Source organism: Equus asinus, chromosome 8 (genome assembly GCF_041296235.1).
Source record: "Equus asinus isolate D_3611 breed Donkey chromosome 8, EquAss-T2T_v2, whole genome shotgun sequence".
NCBI classification, from domain to species: domain Eukaryota; kingdom Metazoa; phylum Chordata; class Mammalia; order Perissodactyla; family Equidae; genus Equus; species Equus asinus.
In genome coordinates, this window is record NC_091797.1 from 51,819,156 (window position 1) to 51,844,682 (window position 25,527).

The following is a 25,527-nucleotide window of genomic DNA, read 5'->3' on the forward strand; positions in this document are numbered from 1 at the left end:
ACTCACCGCCATTCATGTCCTGGTAGAAAAGAAACGCCTAAGATATTTCTTGCGGCTAGACTCCCATTTCCATTTCAAATGGCAATATGAACCAAAGGTTTACTAGTAAACAACAATGATTCATACTTAACCAAATGACATTTCAGATTAATCATTTTTAAATTACATTTCAAATGCAGATGCAGGAGGAGCTAATGGCTCTTAAACTGGATTCTAAAAATAAAAATTCCATTGACGTCAACATATAAGTATATTGATGTTGCTTAAAAGATTTATAACTGAGAAAATGAAAGGATTTGATATTAGGCTTCCAGACATTCAGCAAGTTGATACAGGACACAGTCTTAGCCCTGGCAATTCCAACTCTAAAGCATTACATATTCTTCGGTATAAAATATATCTAGATGGAAGTTTTCACAACCAACAGAAGGAAGTCTGCTTTGAGAAAACCAGAGTAAAAAAATTAGGCAGCTAAAATTGTACTTACAAATATAATATACTTTAAAAGGGATTCAAAGTCTAATCCTCCCCCTCACAAAAAAACTCAACTTGCTGATTTTGCACATGAATTAAACTAAGTTAGCTAAAATGTATGAAGAACCACCAAACAGGCAAGTTCAGTCCTCTCCATTCCAAGAAAAGTATGGTAAAACATAAATTTAATTTAATTATAACATTTTACTCCAGCTGGGGGGAAAATATTGCATTTTCATTTGGCACCTTACATAAAAGCTCTTTAGCAATCATTGTGAAAAATTATGGTTAATTTTGTATGATATGTATTTTACCATAATTTTTTTAAAGTATGGTTAGACCTTTATTATACTGTAAGGTAGTTTTGTTTCATCTGTTATAATGATGCCTGGACATCTTTCCTGAAAGACAAAGGTATCTCAAATAAAATTCAGAGTTGGAGACAAAAGGTGCAGGCAAGTGAAGGGATGGGGGACATTAAGGAATCAGAGTTCAGGTTCTGACTTAGTCATTGACTCATTGTAGGGGGACGACAAATAATCTAATACTACTCAACTTTTGTGCCACGGTGACTTGGGGGCTGATATCATCTGGGCCTGGGAGATCTCAGCGATATTCTATAAATCTATTTTTAACACCTCCCCCAAAAACGCTATTTGAGGTGTTTAATCCTATGGGACAGTCCTGTACCCTACTTGCCCCCATCTAAAATCATTTCTAGACTGATAAAGACCTTCTTCAAACCCCTCAAGGTCAACTCCTAAAAATTCTGATTTCTTTCAATGACAAGTAATTTATATAAGAGCTAAGTCAAATACAGTTTACGAGAGACAAATCAAACAGGAGATATTTTAGACACAGATGAAATGCTAATGAGAAAAATGACAAGAATTAATGTGATAAAAAGTCAACGACAGTAGAGATGGATGTTAATTTTAAATTAGAAAGATAAATTTCATCAGAGGACACATCACTGCCAACAGGGAAGTCAGAGATCTCTAATTTTTTTTCTCTTACTCCACTTTGAATTTCCTATTTATTATTTTATAGGTCAGAGGTTTATAGGGAATTAGCCTTAATAAGGTAAATCAATTTTTCTATTGAAATTTGTGATCACAAAGAATTAGTTCCATCACTTCTCACTCTGGTTGATCCTTCTGGAGTAAAGATAACCCCCAGAGCACACCATTCTCTTCCCCGGCCCCCAGCACATAGACTTGCATCTTCTGAGTATACTTGTTGACGTCTACTATGAGTAAAGCACTGGCTGGAAGCCTGGGGATACAGGTGAGTTAAGGAGATACAGGAGCTGCTCCCAAGGAACTTAAGTGACTCACAAGGTAAGAAATACACATAAGTTTTTTAAAAAGAATCTACTCCTTGATCTTATCATTTATTGGATTTCATAGAATAGACTAATTTCCTGAAATGTTTCTATTAAATCTGGCTTTTAGATGAGAAAAAGCTGGATCTGGTAAAAAAGATGATCCAAAGTATTAAATTCCTGGTTCCATTGTCATTTGGAGCTAAGTCACTATTGCACAATTACAAAAGTGAAATAAACATGTCAGGATGCTTACTCAAGGCTCAATGAGGCCACAGGTTAAAGGGCTATTCCTTTCTAAAAAAAAAAAAGGAAAATCACAAGAACTTTAAAATTGATTGCAAAACTGAAAATCCTAGAGAATAATAAAAGATTATAAAGAGGCATCTTGTGGTATACAATTATCCTCTTCCTGCCAACAAAGAAATTCAAAACCATATCAGAACACTCCTTGTCGAGACTGCATTTTTGGCAAGAATATCCCAGAAGTGTTGTTGGGCCATGAGGAAGTACATGAAGACAACCTGTCTCGTTACTGGTGACATTAACTTTTTAACTTGGTTAAGGTGCTATCTGCCAGATTTCTTCATCCTTTGTAATCGACAAGTATCGTATAGGGAGATATTTTGAGATTCTGCAAATATCCTGTTTCTCATTGTACCTTTGTTCACTAATTTTCATATCTATTGATAATTTTTGCCTACAGTAATTATTACTGTGGTGATTTCTTAGTGATGATTTTCCATTTCCATCATTCATTCTGTATTTGTTAATTAGAACTCTACTGTAAGGAAGAGCTGTCCCTTCTGCCCCATTTATTTGTTTATTATTTATTTATTTACCTAGGTTTGGTCCTTTAAATCATACCTCTGCTACAGCACTTTTAAAAATTAAAGAAACAGGCTAAACGGAGAATACAACAGATCAGTATATTTGGAGAGGGAATTGACCACTGGTAGATCATTACAGCATGTTAATATTTTAGCAAGTTTTGAGATACTATGACTTGCAAAAATCCTAGCAAAAGGGGCCAGCCTGGTGGCGTAGCGGTTGGGTTCACGCTCCCTGAGTCGGCAGCCCAGGGTTTGCTGGTTCGGATCCTGGGCACAGACCTACACACCGCTTGTTGGGCCATGCTGTGGCAGGTGTCCCACATAGAACGTGGAGGAAGATGGGCATGGATGTTGGCTCAGGGCCAATCTTCCTCAGCAAAAAGAGGAGGATTGGCAGTGGATGTTAGGGCTAATCTTCTTCAAAAAAATCTTCATTTAAAAATTTAAAAATCCCAGCAAAAGAAATAGTACTAGACTTACAGATTTAAGTGTCTCATCACACTAATACATAAACTAAGAATGTTTCCTATCTCAGCCCAGAAAATAAGAACCACACTTCCTATCAGAAAAAGAAAAAAGGCACACTCACTCATTCACCTGAGTGCAACAAGCCATACTCAAGTTTCCTTACACCAAAAGCTGGCTGAAAAAGCAAGAGGCCATCACTGTCTGAGAGCCTGAAGGCACAGCCCACTGGGGAAGTGAAAGGTGGCGGAGACCTGGAATTCCAGGCCAGGAATCCTTTCCACAGTTCCCTGCAGAGGGCTGCTCTTGCTATTCTTTTTTCACCTGTTCTACACATCTCCCCATATCATCCCGCCTTCCTCCCTCCGCTCATCTAAAAGGGATATGCCCAAGAGCACATCCATGTGACACCTTCAATCCATTACTGCTTAGTCTTCTTATATTTGCCTTTAGTTAATGAAGCAGCCAAGAAACATTATTCTCCACTTACATGCATTTTTAAAACAAAGTTTTAAACACATTCTAAAACAATATTCAGTTGGGAACCTCAAAAATATCTATTAACTCTGGCATAGCAGATTCCTTTGTCCTTTGCCACCCCGAAGTTTTACTCTGCTCCAGGCAACACATACTGCAGCCAAAGATTATGACAGACACACTCAGCGCCTTCCCATTTAGATCATTAAACCATAGTAACAGAAATATGGCCACTAGCCTGGGCATCCTCATTTTCCCTCTGCCCCAGCTTCACACAGTGATAATGGAAAGAGTGCTAAAAGAAGAGATGGTGAGTGGAGGCAGGGCTAAAGGGTGATTTGGGGGGAATATTTGGATCTCCAGCAGCCTTTACCAAAGCCACCCTTTGCAATATAAGTAAAAACTGTGTTTATTTTGCAAATGTAGCTTCAAATTTCTTAGCACCCCGCCCCGCCCATCACTCTATCCTAGTCTTCCACAATGCGCCCCCCCAAAGCCCTTCGTATAGAAATTCTGGAGCCCCCTTCTTGGCAAGAGCAGGTGCACCCATCCTCCCTCTGATGCATGCTGTGGCACTGGCAGTAAAAGGAGGCTGGTCATTTCAGTGCTCCACTACTTGGAAGGAAGATTAGTGAGTGAAAAGTGGTTCCCTGCCCTCTACTGCCAGCTGGCACTGGGAAGAAGTTCAATTTTTCAGGCCATGTAATGGTCGGTATGTGCTGGCCACACAAACTTTACATGGCTCAGACAAATGGTTCAGGCTCTCCCAGCAAGTGTCAGTATGCTACTTCCCTAACACTGTAAGAGAACTGCTTAAATTCATCATCACCTTTTTAACAGTGCTACTCACTTCACGTAAAGGCCTTGGCTGAAGTAATGCTATCAGAACAAACAATCTGTGTACTGTCTTTCATAATTCCATGTTGGACAAGATTCCTGGATCAAGTACATTAGAGAAGCCCTGCAGAGCAACAGCTGAAAGGACCAGATGACGCAAGAAAGGAAAGTTTTCCTTTTCCTGGTTCCCAGTGGGTGCACTTCCAGCCACAGGTCTCCAGAGTCACTGCCTCCATCAGCTTCCATGATGCTGACGGGAAGCTGCCTTTTCTCCTGTTTCCTACATGAAGCAAACGGTACTTGTATTGGACGTTAAATGCTTTGCCAATGAAGCTATCCCTAATAAATAAAAGTCAAGAGGCAGAGCCGCAGCAGAGCCAACCTGGGAGCATTAAGAAGGCAGGCAGGACCTAAAGCCTGCAGGAGACCGACACATGGAGCACAGCCAACTGGGTGAGCAAGAGCTACGCAGAAAAGCATTCGGAGGAAAGAGCTTAATTCCTGGTGTCCTTTGAAGATGAATAAATGTTATACTATACGCATTTTATAAGACAATGAATGATGAAGAATCATATATTGCAATAAAAATAGTAGCAGCACAAAAGGAACTTGAGCCTTAACCGGAATTATTTTTAACGAACAAAGTATATTTATGTGTTACCCATATAATCAAACATTTTTTAAAAGTGGGAAGAAGTAGTCATAGAGAAGAATCTAGTCAAGCACAACACGGAAAAACCCCATTGTGATATACTCGATAATAACCAGATTAAGAGCTATATATTATGACAACAGCTATACAGGAGGAAAGCTTGCTGTCAAACAAGTCAGAAAAGAAGATGGCCCAGCCCTAGTTCATGAGTATGTGGCATTTGCTTTGAAAGGAGTAGTCCTATATAAACTGATGATGTTACCACTATCTCCAATATGACCTTCTACACATTTCTCAATTCAAAATGAGAGACAATCACCACCACCACCACCACCACATTTTTTTACTCTGAAAAAAAAATAGTGGCAAGTTGGTTGGGAACATTTGATTACTGTACATGCATGCCCATCTTCAGTCAGGCTCTTCACAAGACCAGTGAGCACAGAAACGGCCCTTTAATGCCCTGGAGTGTCTTCTTACTCACCTAATGGGAAACAGACTTTGGAGAATTTAAGAAATACCATAGTGCAGTTTGGAATATGTTTTTGATCTGTTTTTTCAAATATCCTGTTGTAATTTTTAAGAGCCATGATGGGTTTGCTTGGTTTTAATACAGCTTAAAAGTAAAATTGTTTTTAGAGTCAAGCTGGGTAAATGGAATTAGAACTAAGAAAGTGTGAATGAGAATGTATATAAGGGGAAGCAGGCAAGGATTAAAGAGGAGAGCAGAACTTCAGGAGGATATGAGAAGAAAATGTCCACACTAAGAAAACGAGAAAAGTTAAACTCTGTTCTAGAGAGCTGCAAGACAAACCATGGCCTGTCTATACTCGCTTGTCTGAACACACCAGCCCTAACGTTTGATGTCAAAGTGTCCATGGCCAATAGCTACCATTCATTTAAAAGTCTAGAGCAACACTCTGCAATTGAACTCTCTGCAACGAGGGAAATGTTCTGTTCTGTGCTGTCCAGTCTGGTAGCCACTAGCCACACGTGGCTTCTGAGCACTTAAAATGTGATTAGTGCAACCAAAGGACTGAATTTTTAATTTTATTTAATTTTAATTAATTTAAATGGAAATAGCCATATGTAGCTAGTGGCTTCCAGATTGGACAGCACGGGTCTGGAATATAGGACTGTGAATAATTTCAAAACCTTGTTTTGAAACTTCACCAAACTATTCATTTCATTTATATTTAATAGATTTTGGATATATGAATTAAATAAGATTTCATACCAGACACAGCTCTTCCTGTCTGCTCCATCTCATGCTTTTCACTTTTATAATTATCTGACTGATTGTTTTAATGTGTTTCTGGTAGATCAGAAGCTCCGTGACGATAGCACTGGGCCTGCCTTGTTCACCTCTGGATCCTGGCCTAGAATGTGGCCTGGCACATTGTGTACTTTTTTTTTTCCTGAGATATAATTGACATACAACACTGTCTTAGTTTTAGGTGTACAACATAATGATTTGAGAGAGATATATATATATATATATGATGGTGCACTCTTAATAAATACTTTGTGACTGATCAGACATGAGAGAAGCGAGTCAAAAAGGAAGCATCTTTCCTGGAAGGATTATGCATCGAAAGATGCTCCTGAATATCTGAATCTCATTTTAAAAACCATTTCCAAGCTGTACAGATCAAGAGTGTTGTTGGTAACTAATCTACACTTTCCCCACTTTAATTTCCTTTTACTCACTACTCACACAAAAGTAAACAATATTTCTCACCACATGATTTACATATTCAATATTACTTTTATCAAAAAAATTTCATTTTATGATTTTCCTAAAATGAATTACTTCTAAACCATTATGTCTTCCTTTTATTCATCCCTAAAAAATACTTCAAGCTTGCTTGTACCACTAGCTGATATTCCATAAGCTGAATACAGGGCACCCAGATGCAGATTGGTTAGAAATGGTCTATAAAATTTTTCTGACTGCTTTGCTTTTAAAGCAAAGAATATATATGTAAAAGCACACATATTTGCCAACAAAGCATGTGTGTGTATATACACATACACACTATTGAGCTTCTAATTACCAATGCTTTATCATACATTCTATCTACCTACCTAGCTATACTCTTTTTTTTTAAAGATTGACACCTGGGCTAACAACTGTGGCCAATCTTTTTTTTTTTTTACTGCTGTATCTCCCCAAATCTCCCCCGTACACAGTTGTATATCTTAGTTGCAGGTCCTTCTAGTTGTGGCATGTGGGACACCACCTCAACGTGGCCTGATGAGTGGTGCCATGTCCGTGCCCAGGATCCAAACCAGCGAAACCCTGGGCCGCCGAAGCGGAGCACATGAACTTAACCACTCGGCCACAGGGCCGGCCCTACCCAGCTCTACTCTTAAAGTCATGTAATTATGGTGGTCAGAAAGAACTGGATTAGAATTCTAGCTCTTCTGCTTTTTAGATATGCACTCTTGGGCAAATTACTTAAACCCCTGGGCCTCAATTTCATAAGTCTGTCAAAAGCATTAGATGCGATACTGGCTATAAAAGCAACTAGAAAAGAGCCTGGGACATGCCTGCTGAATAAATAACTTACTTTATCTGCTTCTTGGGATCTCTTTCAGAGGCTTACAAACTCCCTAAGAATGGACAAGAGTCTGTTATCTTCTGATTTAAAGTAAGCAGGATGTGAAGATTAAGAGCAGATTTAAGGGCAAGTTACTGATTGGGGACTGAAGAAACAAGGAGGAGAGATCTATTAGAGTCTTAAGAAAATGGGAGAAGAGCTCATTTGAAAAGGACATTTCTGATGCCTAATAAAGATCAAATGAAAGGCCTTTCTCCGCTCTTTGGAAATGGTTCATCTCAGGCTAGAATCACAAGAGTTTCTATTGTCGATACGCGTGGCTAATCTGTCAGGTTTATCTTTAAAGTATTGAAGATCACAAGACCACTCACTATTCAACCTCCAAATCTCACGTTTGGTACATTTGATTTCTAGCAGCTTTGCCTATTCTAGAGCTCCTTCAGCACTCAGATCGCATTCGTAAATAGAACTAAGGTAAAGAACAGCTTCAACAGTTTGTATAAGGAATCCACAGGTATGCAGCAATAGAGCACTCCTTCAAAAAGTGCACCTCTGCATTCTGTTCCTAGACTTCCTGGGAGAGAAGTACCTAAAGAGTCAAGATCCTAGGAAATAATGTCAACAGGAAAGAGAGGAAGATCACAGCACTCATCCATACCTCAGCTTCCTGCAGGGTCCCGTGGTTTAGGCACACCATGTCAGGACAAGTGATGGGAGACCCGCATCCTTCTCGGATTGCCAGCTGCATGTACTGTTTCAGGCACTAGAAGTTAAGAAGAAAAAAGACAATTATCCACTGTATGACAGTAGCACAAAAGCTACATGATCACCACTGCCTCTTCTTCCTTAATTGGCAGTCTTGGGACTCTCAGGAAATATAAGTGATCACAAGTGTGAATACTAACAGCCATCACTTTGGAAAGAATGTAGAGACAGGAGATTAATTATGTATGACTTCAACCTAAGAATATTGAGTTTATTCAAGGCAACAAGTCAAATTCCTGTATGCTCACACATTTTATCCACCATAGACTGGGAAAAGAAGAAACACTCGTTTGTATGAATGCTTTACTTTTTTTTTTTTTTTAAACTTATCTGACTTCCCAGTTCCATTTTTACTTAGTGGTCCTCTCCCTCAAAGTTCACCCAAAAGTAGAACTCTGACCCTCATGCTGAGCTAGCCAAATGAAAACCAAATAAGAACAAGGCACGGACTTATCTAAGAACACTCTTAATAGCAAATATACCTGGAAAAGTTAATGTCAGAGACAATTTGAGAGAATGAGACTTTGCCAAAATGATGGGCCTTAGTGGATGCTATGATTAGGAGGTTTGAGTAGAATGTGGGGAAGGAAGAAACTGGATAGGGAGAAAGAAATCCAGAGAGGAGACGGAGATAACCAAGGACAAACTTGGTCTACCCATTGCCTGTTGCACCTGGGATCTTGGACAGTGGGTGGAGATGGGAGTCAGACTGAGAAGGTAGGAGAGAGACTGATAGCATTATGGAGACCACTAACTCCTCCCTTCTCCCTCCCAATCCATCCCCACAGACCCACAGGAAATTGAAGGCCATAGCTCCAGAAGATAAAACTCAAGAAATCCAAAAGTTGGCTCTTCAGTTTCTACCAATTTCCTCATAATTGGTGATCTCTTTTCTATATTCATGATGAAAAAGAGTCAAGCACAAATGTTTGAGGAGGATACCCCCAAAATACAAAAACTAGTCAATGAATTAAAGACTCTTATGAAGTGATGATTATGTATAATTGGATTTGAATTTTTCAAATGTCTACATTTGTATATCAACATGCTATATTAAAAATACTACCTTTGCACCAACCTTTTATAAAAGCTTAACTACTAAATAAATCCTACGGTCAGAATACTGATGGCCTAATTGTGAAATCTATTCCTTTCATTAATGATCTCTATTCATTTTCCCCATCACAAAAATAAAATATCACAATTGTATTATTTCAGAAAAACAATCGTGTATTTATCTGATTGAAATTACTGTTATAATGGACTAATGAATCAATAACCAGGGCAAACCATTTAAACCAGATTCGTATTTCTTCAAGTACCTAATAATTCCCTTCTCCAAGGAGGCAATTTTTTCCTACGATGTTCATCACAGAAAAAAAAAAAAAATCCAGAAAATTACCTAAATATCCAAAATAGAGGAACATGTAAATAAATTATGCTAAATTCATGCAATGGAATGCTGAAGAATCATGAAAAATATTTTCAAGTGATGTTTAAAGACATGGGAAATGCTCACGATTTAGTACGAATTAGGGAATAAAAGATGATTTAGTATGAATTGGAGAAGAAAACATATCTGGGAGCAGGTCCTCTTAAGTCATCTTCTACTTCAGTTAACTGCAATATAAATATATTTTAACTTTCACTTTCTTGTTCAAGAGAGGGTATACAGGCACTTGCTCTAGGAGTTACTGTGCCAAATGGTCTCCAGCACTACGAAGAATGGTAGGTAGAAGAGAGCAGCAGCAAGGAAAATATGGGGAAGAATTTCAATGTGCAGGTGAAACTCAAGAGGAACAGCTAACAAAAAGGAGCGTCACACCAAGGGACAAATGAATGAACCATGTGAAGACCTGTCTACCCTGCTCTGCCCCTGAGGACCTGTCGGCCTTCCATCTGCCACACAGATCCCAGTGTCACTGCCTTGATCTCCCAGCTGCCACTTGAAATGTAAGTAGAAAGACTCTGAAACGTACAGTCTCCAGGCTCAAGGAGAAGGTGTCTGAGGAAAGCAAAGGAAACCATGTAATGAACGTCAAATCCTAGCATCTGGGCTCTGGCCCCAGAGCCACTCTATCAGGCGACAAGGGGAAAACTAAACTATGACCCAGACTTGCTTCCCTTAAGTTTTAAAATGGGGATAATAACACCCGTTATGGTTACCCCACAGAGTTTAAAACACTCACACACACAAACACAAACCTGAAATTTTGTACAAGGAAGCCCTTTGAAAATTTGCAAATTGCAGAATATTTGGTTATATTTCTACTTCATGTCACCTGGTCTTTGATTTTTCTACCAAAAACTTTGTGGGGAAATGTTAATCTTTTGACCTTCTGGGACTACCCTTTCTCCACTCCCTTCAGGGAACCAGTTAAACCACTTGTGGTAGAGAAGCTCCATAAACAGAGCAGACATTTGTAACAGAACGTCACACACACCTCAGTTCAAGCCTCTCCTTAGAACTATTTGCATCTATAGAAAAAGCTTAGAGTTCAGTAGGAACTAAAGAGATTTTGTGAGTCTTTATGGGCAAAAAAAAAAAAATTCATTTCAACTTATATTGCAAATGTGTAAAGTTGAAATCGCTAAGCTTTCCCAAGAGTTTATAATGAATGTTCTATTTCTAATCTAACGTTCTTAGATACACTGTTACCACCATATATATAAACCCAATGAATTTTGAAGCTTCCCACAAGGACTCTCCTGGCCACAATATTATGTGACCACGATTTTAGAAGAGAAGTTAGAGCTGTATATAGTGACTACAGGGTATAAGTCTATATGCCCCTTCCTTTTTTTTTTTTAAATTCTAAGAAACACTAGTTCAAAATGGCGATTTATAAGTGCAAGTTGCTAAGGAATGGTACAGCACAGGCAATTGACACTCCATCACTATGAGCATCCATTCCTACTCAAAGACAAAGAGGAACAACAATCAGCTCTAGTTGTTGCTTCTTGAATTTTCAAGTGCCTTAGGTTCATTATATGTCCTCCATCAACTTTCACCAAAAATCTAATCTCAAACCCTCCCTCTCCTCTTCAATATCTCTAGCTAAAGCACAAAAGAAGTGAAAACACTCACACGCACCCCAGTGCACATTATGCAAATAAAACATAAATAAACGGTTAACAATTCCGGAAGGAACTGGCATTTAGCTTGTAAATAAAGACAGGGAAACACTGAGAGAAAGGAAAACAACCATCACTTAGTCACATTAAAAAAAAAATTACATTCCATTAAACAATAGCATTAAACAGATGTCTAAATATGCAATTTTCATAGCAGCTAACACATACTGAAGGAGATGTTTCAAACAGAACATTTCAAAAATCCTGATGACCCAAGAAAAAAAACCCCAACTCTTCCTTTTGAATAGTCAACAATTCACTTAATTAGTTTGGTAGAACAAAGAAACATTTTTAAGCCATGAAGGGTTATATATAATAAAAAAGACTGTTCCTCAAAATCACTCGACTGCCCTCAAGTATTCAGACGGGATCTAACTAAGGATTTAACCATCAAACACCTGGGGAACCAGATGACTTGTATTGTCTCTTCCAACCCTGAGAGCCTATGAATTATGTACAATGGAATCTTCCCAGAAAGAGATTTCTCCTAGACCCTTTTCAGGGGTGTTATTTTCCGATGTCCCAAAGGGCATTCTTCATAAGGTGTTCTCCTCTATTAGGTGGACAAGCCAAAAGGGCTACAACATTCAGACAAAGCTGCTATGTATGCACCCAAGAACAATATATATACACACACATATATATATATTTACTATACTGCTGCTCATTTTCCATCACTAGATTCTACCTTTCTTATGGGTTTTCTCTAAGGAAAAAAAAAGCATTATAATGAATCATCAACAGAACTTAGATTCTAATGATCAAGATTAAAGTACGAGCTGTAAAGTCCCCTCTGCATCTTGGTTAAGTCGTTAACCTCTCTTGCTACAGCACTCTCAATGATAAAATGGGGCAATACCACCTGCCTAGGCTACTCTCACGGAAATGGAGAGTCTTCCACAAGGGTAAATAGGTGAAAATACTCTGAAAAGTGAAAAGGGGTATGCAAATGTAAAGTGTAACTGGAGAATGAAATAGATGTTTCTGAACTATTGACAAGCATGCAGACATGAAAGTCCGCAAAGAGATGTAATTCCTGGAGATCAGTCTCATGAGGGTGGGGAAGGAAGGTAAGAAGAGAACAGGTATTTTGGGGAGGAAGGAGGTAATAGCTGCCATTAGTTGAAAGTTTAAAGTGATCCCCAGGATCTTGGGTGCTTCTGGATGCAGGTGCTGTAGCCCTGAGGTCAAAGAAGGACTGGCAACTCCCCCTTGACTTGAGGCTGAGCTAGTGAACTCTTGACCTAGGGTTTCTCATCCCTAGCTCAGCCACGGGTGGGAAGAAAGGTGAGGAGGCAGAAAGTACTTAAAGGTCAAAATACAGACAGGCCCTGAATGTCTGTTTTGCTTTTTATCATTCCTGGTACAATGCTGTAGGGTATTTAATAAATGGATTTTTAATAAAATGTAGGCTAACACTTCTCAGCCTCAGTACACAAGTACATCCCAACGTCTCAAGTGTGTTCTAAACAACATCTCATATGGAGGCCAATATTCTGGCTACTCCAGTTTGGACTATGATCTCTACACATGATCCAAGAATAAAGCCTTCTTTGTTGGATGTTGTGGAGTTAAATTATTAGTACAACTCAAGATGGAATCTCTCCCAATTCAAAATCCTTTTAACACACCAAAAGCATCCTGGTTTGGAAATGTATAATGGTTTGAAAAAATTCAAAGAAAGCAATCACCTATAGGTAGGCAATAAGTTGTTTCCTGATGCAGTATGATCCTGAAATTTTCCTTACAAAACCCCTTTCAGAAACCTTGGTTTTTCACAAATACGATACCACTAGTGATGAGATCACCTTCAAATCCCGTTGCCAACCATATAGGACATCAGAGGACTGCTAGGGAAACCTGGTACCAGATGATTAAAAAGAAGCCCCAAGTCAAACAACAAGCCACAAGTATGGGTAAAAAGAGACCTTAGTTTTACAATTCTCATCCTTAAGCTTCTGTTATTCAAGAAAGTCTTCCTTTTCTTGCCCCCAAGTCTGGTATGACACCCAGCCCATCTGCTCTCACAGCGTCCTGACACCTGGCTAGCACAGTAGTTTTCAAACCAGGTGCAAAGGTGTATTCTTGGGAGCCTATGAATTCTTCATAGCAAGGTTTTTTCCACTTTATGTTTATTTAATATTAAAAAAAGCAAGCTTTGGACCACCTCAGGGAACACCCCATTTCCACTCAATTTCAACGCTCACACTTGAGTTTGTGGTGCAGTCCTCCTTTGCCAGGTAGGAATGCTTCCACTGTCACAAGCAGATTAAAAAATAATGGAAGTATCCGGGCCCAGTGAAAGCTGTACAAGGCAAGATTTTTAGTGACTGCGACGCAGACAAGCGGCAAGATTGAATTACCACTTCTTCACTGGAACACGCCAAACTTAGAGCCTAACTATAAAACGTGATTTAGTAGAAACTAAACATCATCTATCATATTAACGTTAACTTAAATTTCTGTTGTTGTTAGTGCTGTGGAGTCAATTCCAGTCCCTAGAGACCCTGTGTACAGCAGACAGAACCCTGCCCAGTCTTTTTGTGCCATCCTCTCACCTTCCGGTGCTGTATCAAGCAACGCTCCCCTGCTATTCACAGGGTTTTCACAGCCAATTTTTTCAGAAGTGGGTGGCTAGGTCCTTCTTCCTAGTCTGTTTTAGTCTGCAAGCCCTGATGAAACCTCTCCACCATGGGTGACCCTGCTGGTATTTGAAATACCAGTGGCATAGCTTTCAGCATCACAGCAACACGCAGCCACCACAGTATGACAACCAGTCCATGGTGGGGAGAGTGCCGAATCTTAACCACTAGACCACAACTTAAATTTTACTGGTCTATAATTTTAGTTAATATTCAGCTCATACATTTATTCTGATGCTCTTGTTGTTTAAGTGATATAAGTCTAAATGTGCTTGTACCTTGTATTACGTTTGTATAAGTTTAAGTGAGACCATAATAAAAGTGATTTGAAAATAGCTCAGTATTGGGGTTCCAATTATGTTCCCCTTCTAAAGGAATCCCTATAAATCCATAAAGAGGAGGAGAACACTGTGATTCTCAGTGGCAGTGGGGCTGGTGATATGGCATTTTCCCTTGGGAACATATCAGAATATCAGATTATCCAAAGAGAATTTTATAAACTACACAATGGCCCCGTCTCCCTCATTTCTCCAGAAGACATGGGTTCTCCTCCCTATTTACCAACATTCCTCTCACCACCTTAGGTAACACTAGATGTTAACAATTGAAGTATGTTGTTCATGTTGACAACACAGTGGTTAGCACCCTACACTCCAGGTGACTGTGAACTCACTTGTCTCCGCAATAGCCCAGGAGTTCCATCAAGGTCTGGATCATATCTTATTCCTCTTCATATCCCCTAGAAACATCTCTCACAGGATCTAGCACATGGCAGACGCTCAGATTTCTGTGTGAGCTGGAAGCCTGAATCTATCACTTACCAGCTTTGTGGCAAAAACTCCTTGAGCTCCAATCACTGAAACCTATAAACCCCACCTGCATTCTTCCTCTCTTCTTCCCTCCTTCAACACATAGGAGCCAACTCCACCTTCCAGGGCCAACTCCACTAATTTCTGGTTCCCATTCCCTCCTGTCTTTCAAGAAATTTACGCAATTATCTATTTTCTTTCTTATGTCCTGAATTTTTCCCTATCTATTGGGTCCTTCTTCTGAAGTTAAACATGTCCAAAAATATCCTACTTAAAGAAAAATAATAATAAAACCACAAAGAAAAACAGTCCTCCCTTACTCCTCTTCCTGGCTGTATACTGCCTTTTTCACTCCTCTCCTCTTGAGAGTCAAATGTTTGAAAGAGTTATCTGCCCTCACTTCTCTCATTTCTTCACCAACTCCCTCACAGTACCTCCCCTACAACTTAACAGAAGTGGGTGTCTAAAGTCACCAGTGACTCCCAGATCAAGGAATCCAATACACATTTTCTTCCTTCCTGACCTCTCAGTGGTATAAGACTGCTAACCACTCCTACTTTCTTGAAACTTTCTTTCCCTTGCCCTCAGAATTCCTCACTTCTCTGATTATCATTCTTCCTCTTTGGCCACCCTTTCTCAACCTCTTTTGTCTTCCTCCACTCAATATTTAAATGCTGGAATTTCAGGATGGGATCTAAACTCTCTTCTCTGGTAGAGAAAGTGTAAAACTTTCCTTGTGGTCACCTCATTAACTAGATACAACCAATTGTGTTTGTCCACTGTCTATCTGCTCTCAGATCCATTCCCCACTTTCCCGCTCTGCTCTTAATGCAGAGAATATATTTCCCAGGTTCCAGGGAGACTTGGCAATGGTAAGCATTACTGAAAAAATTGAGTGTGGGAGGGTGGGAAGGAGCAATTCTCCTCCCCTACTCTTTGCTTCCTATAATGATCTGACAATGGCTGTACTTCCTGCTCCTACTGGATAGAACTCTTCCCCATGGTCCCAGCTCCCACCATGGCTCTAGCCCTCATCAGACAGCCCAACTTCTGGGTCCTAGTAATACCTTTTCTTCCTCTTTTTCCCCACAGCCCTTAGGGTAGTAGTGGCTTCCTGTTGTTGCTAATATCCAGGTACTTCACTGACCTATTTGGCTTCTCAGTCCTCCATCACCTTTATAACCAATCGCCTCTATCAAACTGCCTTTTTTGAAAGACCTGGAGTGATTTCCGTTTTCTTAGCTGAATCTCAGTCAGTAAACCAAATAATCACAATGTGATTTTTCCAGGCCAGGCCTCTCCTTATGTACTCCAAACCTGTACATCAAACTGGGTACTTACCATACTCACCCTCGAATGGCTGTTGAGTGTTGAGGGACCTCACACTAAACAAATACAAAACTGAATTCATGATCCTTTCCCCTAAATCCAGTCCTTGTCCTGTGTTTTTTCTGTGAATGGCATTTCCATCCATCCGGTTGTACAACCCAGAAGTCATCTATGACACTTCTCTCTTACCCTTATATCCAACAAACGCCTACCAGACATCTTCACCAGGCTGTCTAAAAACAGAGCTGCTGAAGCCACCTTCCCCAACATACCAACAAATCTGCTTCCCCACATGCCGGGTCTTCCCCATCTCAGTAAATGGAACCAATTACCCAGTTGCTTAGCCAAAGAAAACCCCCAAAACACTGTGATCCTTGATTCCCCTTTTCCTCAAATTCCACAACCAAAACAGGTCCCAAATCTACCCACTTCTCACCACTGCCACTGTAATTCAAGTCACCATCTCCTCTTTCAAGGACCCCTGCAATAGGCTCCTCACTGGTCTCTTGGCTTCTACTTCACACTCAGCCAGGGTGCTCCTTAATACATCTTCTTTTAAATGTAACTTATAGTTTATTCTCCTGCCCCAAATTCTCCAATGAACACGCATCTCATTTAGATTGCCTCTTAAACTCTTTCCCATGGCTCCAAAGGACCTAGCTACCGCTCTGAGCTCATTTCCACCAGACTCCCTCCTTACTCTGGGAATACGAGCCTTCTCACTACTTCTTTGACATGTCAAACTTGCTCTTCTCCTTTCTTGGTTTGTGCCATTTCCTCTTCCTAGAATGCTCTTCTCCCAGATGGCTCACTCTCACTTCATTCAGGGCTCTGCTCTATGCTACCTCCTCAGATAGTCCTTCCCTGGCTAAAAAGGCCAACCTTCTCTCCCCTTTCAGGCCTCCTTACACTGCTTTATTTTTCTTCACAGCACTTACCACTACATAATATTACTCACTTGTGTATTGTCTTCTTGCCCCACTGGAAGTTTGGCTAGAAGCCGAACTTTGTCTTGCTCTATGATGGATCCCAGAAAAACATGTAGAAGGTACTACAACACATTATTCCATGACTTAATAAATTCCCAAGTCCTATCAACCGCATTTCCTAAATACTGATTAGGACTGCTCACCTCTCAATCTCCTCTGCTGTGACTCCAGACCACTTGCCATTACCTGGTACCTGGGCCTCTGCCTTAGCTTATTCCCTAGTCTTCCTGTATCTGTTTCTGCTTCTTTATAATTAATTCTCCACACTGCAGGCAAAAGGAACTTTTAAAAAATCTAAGTCTGATCCCCTCTGTCACCTGCGTAAAACCCATCCATAATTGTAAGGATTCTTTATTTCTCCTTTGTAGTACTTATTATAATTAGGATTTGAAAATTAGGTGTATATAATTATGTATCCCCCACCCCAAGTCTCACTCTCTCCACTCATTCCACCTATCAATGTTACCAGAAATTTCAACCTTTAGATTTCTTTGATTAAAACCCTATCTCTAGAGATAGAATTGGTGGTTACCAGAGGGGAAGCGGGGAGGGAGCAGGGTGAAAGGGATGATTAGGCACCTGTGTGCAGTGATGGACTGTAAATAGTCTTGGGGTAGTGAACATGATGTAATCTACATAGGAATCGAAATATAATGAGGTACACCTGAAATTTATATATTGCTATAAACCAATGTTGCCGCAATAAAAATAAATTCCAATTAATTAAAAAAAAAACACCTTATCTCTAGAATGCTCCTGTCACCATTCACAAATAATTACGGCAGGAAGATATTAACACTGGTTAGTCGCATAGGCCAGTTGTTCCCTAGCAGAGGGCAGAGAGCCCTGAAGAAATGGATATAAGACAGCTATGTTTTTAGGGACAAGAAACACTGGAAACTATGGGACACTACTAGGAAAGGCAGCTGTGATATTGTGATTCATAATAAGAGATACATATTTGGTCTTTGTCCCTGTTTCTAAGCACTTAGGGGCTAAAACCCTTGGAATTCCCTTAGTGGTGAGAGAGATAAAGGTGTCTTTTGTTATGTTAATGAGGTAACTTTTGGAATGCCCCTAGGTCATCTAAGCACGGGGGCTAGTTGCCAGGGGAACCACCTCTGTGATGGGAGGGTTGGAATTTTCAGTCCCACTCCTGACTTCCAGGGAGGGGAGAGAGGTTAGAGGTTGAATGATCACCAATGGCCAATGATTTCATCAACATGCCTATGTAATTAAGCCTCCATAAAACCCCAAAGGACAAGGTTCAGAGAGCTTCCTGATTGGGGAACACATGGAATTTGGGGAGAGTGGTGTGCTCTGGGAGGACACCATACCTTGCCCTATGCATCTCTTCCACCTGGTTGTTCCTGAGTTGTATCCTTTTATAATAAACCAGTAATCTCGTAAGTAAAATGCTTCTCTGAGTTCTGTGAACCACTCTAGCAAATTAACCGAATCCAAGGAGGAGGCTGTGGGAACCTCTAATTTATAGCCAGTAGGTCAGAAGTACAGTTAACAACCCGGGCTTTTGCCTGGTGTCCGAAGCTTGTGGGGAGGCTTGTAGGACTAACTCTTAACCTATAGAATTTGGCACTATCCCTGGGCAGACAATGTCAGAATTGAGTTGAATTCTCAGACACCCTGCTGGTGTCCAAGAATTGCTAGGTGGTGTGGGGGAAGACCCTCCTCTGTATACACCCATGTTGGAATAGGGTACAGGAACCCAAAAGAGCAGCCTTCAGAGGAAGCCCCAGGTAGAAGGAAGAGGAGTGTTTCAACAGGAGGTTAGTGAACTGCAAGATAACATACACCTGCCTTACTATTCAACTCCTTACTGACAATGCTTCTGAAACTTTAATGTCCATTAGAAGCACACAAGAATCCTGTTAGAAATGCAGATTCTGATTCAGTAGATCTGAGGTGGGCCCTCCTTATGAGCTCCCAGGTCTTGTTGATGTTGCTGACACTTTTGAGTAGCAAGGTCTGGGACAAAGACTCTCTACGCTGAGTGTTTAATAGAATCATCTGAGGAGCTTTCCAAAAGTCCAATGTGCAGACCATACCACAGACCAATTAATTCAGAACATCTAAGGGAAGGACCAGGCATCAGCATTTTATACACAAGTATATGTACTAGTCTGTGTATTTTGTATATATATAGCTTTATTGAGCTATAATTCATACACGATATAATTCTCCCATTTAGAGAGTGCAATTCAACGGTTTTGAGTATATTCACAGAGTTGTACAACAATCACACACGAATTTTAGAAGATTTCATAATCCCAAAAGAAACCCCATGTCACTCCCCATTTCTCCCCCAAATCCCCTCCCCACCCCCCCAAATCTAGGCAACCACCAGTCTACTTTCTGTCTCTATGGATTTGCCTATTCTGGACTTTCATATAAATTGAATCATACAATATGTGGTCCTTTGTGACTGGCTTCTTTCAATAAGTATAAAGTTTTCAAGGTTAATCCATGTTGTTGCTTGTATCAGTATTTCTTTTTATGGCTTAGTTATATTCCATTGTATTTATATACCATATTTTATTTATCATTCATCAGTTGATGGACATTTGGGTTATTTCCAATTTTTGCTATTATGAATAATGCTGCTATGAACATCTATGTACAAGTTTTCATGTAGGTATATGTTTTCATTCCTCTTGGGTATATACTTAGGAATGGATGTGGTATATGGTAACTCTATGTTTGCCTTTTGAAGAACTGCTAGACTATTTCCCAAAGCAGTTGTATCATTTACATTCCCACCAGCAGTGTATGAGGCTTCCAATTCCTTCAAATCCTCACCAGAACTTGTTACTGTCTGACTTTTATTCTATCCATCCTAATGCGTGTGAAGTGAAATTTCATTGTGGTTATGACTTGCATTTCCCTGATGGCTAATAATTTTAAGTATCTTTTCATATGCTTACTGGTAATTTTTTTTTTTTTTTTAGATTTTTTTTTTTCCCTGTTTCTCCCCCAAGCTCCCCAGTACATAGTTGTATATTCTTCGTTGTGGGTCTTTCTAGTTGTGGCATGTGGGATGCTGCCTCAGCGTGGTTTGATGAGCAGTGCCATGTCCGCGCCCAGGATTCGAACCAACGAAACACTGGGCTGCCTGCAGCGGAGCGCGCGAACTTAACCACTCGGCCACAGGGCCAGCCCCAGCTTCCTGGTAATTTATACACTTTCTTTGGAGAAATGTCTATTCAGATCCTTTGCCCATTTTTAATTGGGTTATTTGTGTCTTTATTATTGAGTTATGAGTTCTTTATATATTATAGATATGTCCCTTATCAGATATGATTTGCAAATATTTTCTCCCATTCTGTGGGTTACCATTTCACTTTCTTGATGGTGTCCACTTTTTGAAGTTTATAAAGGTTTTCAATTTTGATGAAATCCAATGTATTTTGTTGTTATTGTTGTTCATGTTTTGCTTAACCCAAGGTCATGAAATTCTATTTTCTATTTTTTCTTCTGAGAGTTTTATAGTTTTAGCTCTGACAGTTAGGTCTATAATCCATTTTGAGTTAATGTTTGTCCATGTTGTGAAGAAGCAGTCCAACTTCATTCTTTTGCAAATGGTATCCAGTTGTCCCAGCACCACTTATTGAAAAATTATTCCTTTCCCTTTGAATCACCTTGGCACCCTTGATAAAAATCAATTGACAATAAACATAACAATTTATTTCTGGACTCTCTATTCTATTCCATTGATCCGTCTGTCTATTCTTATGATGGTATCACACAGTTTTGATTAACATAGTGCTGTAGTGTTTGAAACCAGAAAGTGAGTTCTCCAACTTTGTTTTTCTTTTTCAAGATTGTTTTGGACATTCTAGGTCCTTCAAATTTCCATATAAGTTTTAGGATCAGCTTGTGAATTTCTGCAAAGAAGATAGTTGGGGTGTTAAAAAGAATTAAGCTGAATCTGTGGATCCATTTGGGGAATATTTCCATTTTAACAATATGAAGTCTTCTAATCCATGATCATGCGGTGTGTTTCTATTTAGTTTTCTTGAATTTCCTTCAACAATGTTTTATAGTTGTCAGAGTATAACCTTTGTACTTCTTTTGTTAAATTTAATCCTAAGTATTTTATTCCTCTTGATATTATTGTAAATGAAATTGTCGTCTTAATGCCATTAGCATACTATTCTTTGCTAGTGTATAGAAATACAACTGATTTTTGTATATTGATCTTACAGTCTGCATCCTTGTTAAACTGGCATCAGTATTTTTAAACTCTCAAAGTGATTCCAACGTGTAACCAAATCTAAAAACTTCTAGTTCGACACTATCCATGCCCTCAAGTCTTATCAAGGAAAACACATCCATCATCCATCGTCATTGCCTTTAAGTAATTTTGCAATATTCAGAGGCATGATCTTCATAGGAAGGAAGGACTCCTTTCTAACCAACATCTCCATAGATACTGCATGAATTTGGCTAGTTCCAGAAGAAATAGTAAAGGAAGCTTAAGGGGGAAATTACATATAAATACAAAATTTAAAGCTCTGATTGAGATCCTTTAAACATTTTACCCCAAAATAGTGCTGTTACTTTTTCTAGAAAAGGGTGCTAAGATCCACCTTGTAAGTTTGAGAACAGTCATTCAAAATGGGAGATTAAATCCGGGCCCCAATCAAAAGTACCTCCAGTTCCCACCAAACAAGAGTGATCAAACACTCCTATCTTTATCTCAAGTGATCACGAAACATCTAAATTAAGAAACTCAGAGATAGAAATAGCTCTGAAGAGAAATCCATTCGAAATGCTTCAGTCTGGTCCAGTCCACACAACAAAGCCCATTAAATCTGCTAAACTGGAAGAAATTTCAATCAGAGTAGAGAGCAGACACTGGCATCAGAAAGATCTGCTTCCAACACAAGTAATTCAATAATTCTATGACTGACCTTTCAGAAGCTTTCCCTTTTATCCCACCTGTGCTGCATTTCTGAACAGAGCGAGGCCCCAATTCTTATACTAGTTCCCAAGAGAACCAGCTGTGCAAGGTGCTATCTTACAACACAGTATGCCCAGAAAAGCAACCAATGGTTCCAGGAGAAAGGAAACAACAAGGCTTGCCAAGTTCACGTCCTTCCATTTCCTCCAAAGAAACATTAGACCTCAGAACTGCCAGCCCTCAGCTGGCCCCAAGGCCCTGGCCAAAGGGCCCAGGACAGGCAGTGAGAATAAGCACATTCTGGATTAAACATGGGTAGATTCCACTGGATTCATTTATCAGTGTCTTCCTTCTCCTCCTGTGCACCTAAAGAACCCCTATTGGAACTCTCAAGCAGCCCTTCTGACTCTTTCAGAGTGCACATAAAGTCTCAGCAACATGGAAGGGAACGAACCCCAAGTTAATAAAGGGTCAAGAAACTCCTCGAACCCTGATGTAGGGCTATGCAAGTTATCTGCATAAAGTATAACCTTTCAATCAGTCTAAGAAAACACATTGGAGAATGTAGTACTTACATTCTACTAGAGAAGTCACAGTGTGTATTAAAACTACACCCTACGAAGGACAGAAGGATAAATGGATAGATAGATGTGCGATAAAGCAAGTACAGTAAAAAGTTAATGTTAGAGGGGCTGGCCCCGTGGCCGAGTGGTTAAGTTCCCGCGCTCCGCTGCAGGCGGCCCAGTGTTTCGTCGGTTCGAATCCTGGGCGCGGACATGGCACTGCTCATCAGACCACGCTGAGGCAGCGTCCCACATGCCACAACTAGAAGGACCCACAACGAAGAATATACAACTATGTACCGGGGGGCTTTGGGGAGAAAAAGGAAAAAATAAAATCTTTAAAAAAAAAAAAAAAAGTTAATGTTAGAATCTAAGAGGTCATGGGAATACAGATATACATTGTTAAAATACTTTCACCTTTGTTGTACGTCTGAAATACAACTGTACAATCATAACGAACTGTTGTACAATTTTTTTTAACTAAAAAGCAAAAATAAAATTACACCATTCACCAAATCTCAGATTTTGTTGTTTCCCCAACGTCTGTATTAGTATTTAAATCAGAGTTTGAATAAATTATAGTGAAATAAAATCTTAATTAAAACTAATGGTAGCAATATTAGAGATTATCTAAATTTTTGAAATTTTAAAAGAATATTTACACTATATAAATGAGAGAATGATGCTAATTCATCAGCAATTACATTTTTTTCTACAAGATATAACCTTAAAAGCCAGCATGCAAAACAGCTCACATCAATGACCCAGAAGTTGGACAACAGCAATACTGTTATTCCCCAAGAGAATATTATTTCTCTCCATGCAGTGGTTAGGAACTAAGTACTATCAGTTTAGAACAGACCTAAACTTTAAGCAACTTCCTCCTTGGTTACATTTACAAAAGAGAATTTATTAGATTTAAGAAACGTGAACTCTGAAAAAGTTGGACAATGACTAAGATTGACTAGGAACAATCCTGTTTTATTCAAAATTAACTTGAAATGATTTTATTCAATTACTCCATAGCAAAATCAGAATATCTTTCTACTTATAATGTAGACGCAACTATTCCTCACCTCATAATTTTCCCCCAAGGCTTTATTTTGCAAAAATGTGAATGTTTTTGACATTTTCTAAAAAACACATTTCTAGAAATCAGGGGGTTTATACGTGGTGCTTACTTTTTTCATTTTAACTGCTGTAATCTGAACCAGTCTTCCTTTTCTTTCTCTTAGTAAACCTATAGGCTTACATATCCGAGACTGCTGTTAACTCTCTTGTTAAAAGCTAACCTAGTTACTATCCGTGAACTGCCACTTTCCAAATGTTTTGAGTTAGCACCATATTCTAGCAAACGAAACTATTAAGGCAAAGATCATAAGTCAAAGCCACGTGATCAGTTGTTTCAGAAATGTGTGTCAGTGGACACAAAAGACACAGAGGGACAGTATGTATTTCAAAGCATATGACAGTGAGCAATTCATATGTGCTTCACAAGTGGAGCGCTCCGCAAATACCCTAGACCAGTGCATCAGAGTCCCCTGGACGATGAACTGAAACACAGATGGCCTCATCCCCAGTTTCTGATTCAGTAGGTTTAGGATGGGGCTCAAGAATGTATAATTCTAACAAGTTCACAGCTGCTGCTGATGCTGCTGGTCCGAGGACCACACTTTGAGAACCACTGGCCTGGAACTAAAATATTCATTATATGAGAGGCAAGGGAAAGGAGACGATGGGAATGAGAATATTTGTCAAGCTCCTATGATAGCTATGGTATGCACCTTAAAATTATCTCATTTAATCTTCATAGTAACTCTGAGTCTAGTATGATCCCCATTTTACACAAAGCAGTTCAGTAACTTACCCTAAATTCCCATGACTAGTAAATATAGGAGTTGAGATTTAAACAAAGGTCTGAGACATGGCCCTTGCTTGCTTTCCCACTACCTCACAATGATTTCCATGTTATTAGAACTAACGCATGAGAAAATAGTGGAATCTTTACAACGTGAAAACACTACGTTTTTTCCTTCTGAAGGTTATCAACACCATAAATCATAAAGTTTTTCAAAGACTAGGCACCATTCCATATTAAAACAATCTGTATTTACCACTACCTAGGAAAAGCAGATATTACAGCTATAAATATTTTTTTTCAAGTTGCAGTAAAGGTCTCGTGCTTGAGAGTTACCCATTCATTAATTACCCTCAGCACCCAGAATCATTTGGAAACAAGCACCAGACGAAGTCCTCTTGGGAACACCAGTAACTTCTACAAACACGATGGGTGTCAGGGGGAGAACACCAGTCTTCGAACCAGGAGGTCTCGGCTTGAACCTTGACTTCAGTTTCAACATCTGAATATACACCAAGTACATTGGGAGCCTCCAGGTGTGCAAACCAGACCTCTTAATCTCTCAGTCCTTGGTTTCCTAAAATAACTTGCCCAAAGTCACACAGTTGAAAGTTCACGGCACATCACTCAACTCCTTCAATCTGGGGCTATGGCCACAGGTGTATTGAGACTACATGCTCTCTGGTTTCTGGAAAAGTCCTTGGGTTTTTTAAATCAATTGCTCCCTACATCTTCTTTGTACTGACTAAACTTTTATGTACATAAAAACCAGTTTCGCATTATATAGGCCATTGTCAACCTTTAGAAACCACAGATAGGATCATAAAACCTAATATGGTGCTCATCCATTGTCCATGCTAACAAACCCAATTTAGGAAGCACATGCTATG

General features: G+C 39.5%; 1 protein-coding gene across 17 annotated transcripts in view; it reads right to left on the bottom strand.

Annotated features, from left to right (window-relative positions):
* RNF144B (ring finger protein 144B) overlaps positions 1–25,527 on the bottom strand; it is a 306,085-nt gene that overhangs the window by 164,959 nt on the left and 115,599 nt on the right. For all 17 annotated transcript variants that reach the window (XM_070515596.1, XM_070515588.1, XM_070515584.1 and 14 more), the window contains one exon: positions 8,285–8,389. In XM_070515596.1, the coding sequence (XP_070371697.1) occupies positions 8,285–8,389 (105 nt within the window). The remainder of the gene's footprint in view (positions 1–8,284; positions 8,390–25,527) is intronic.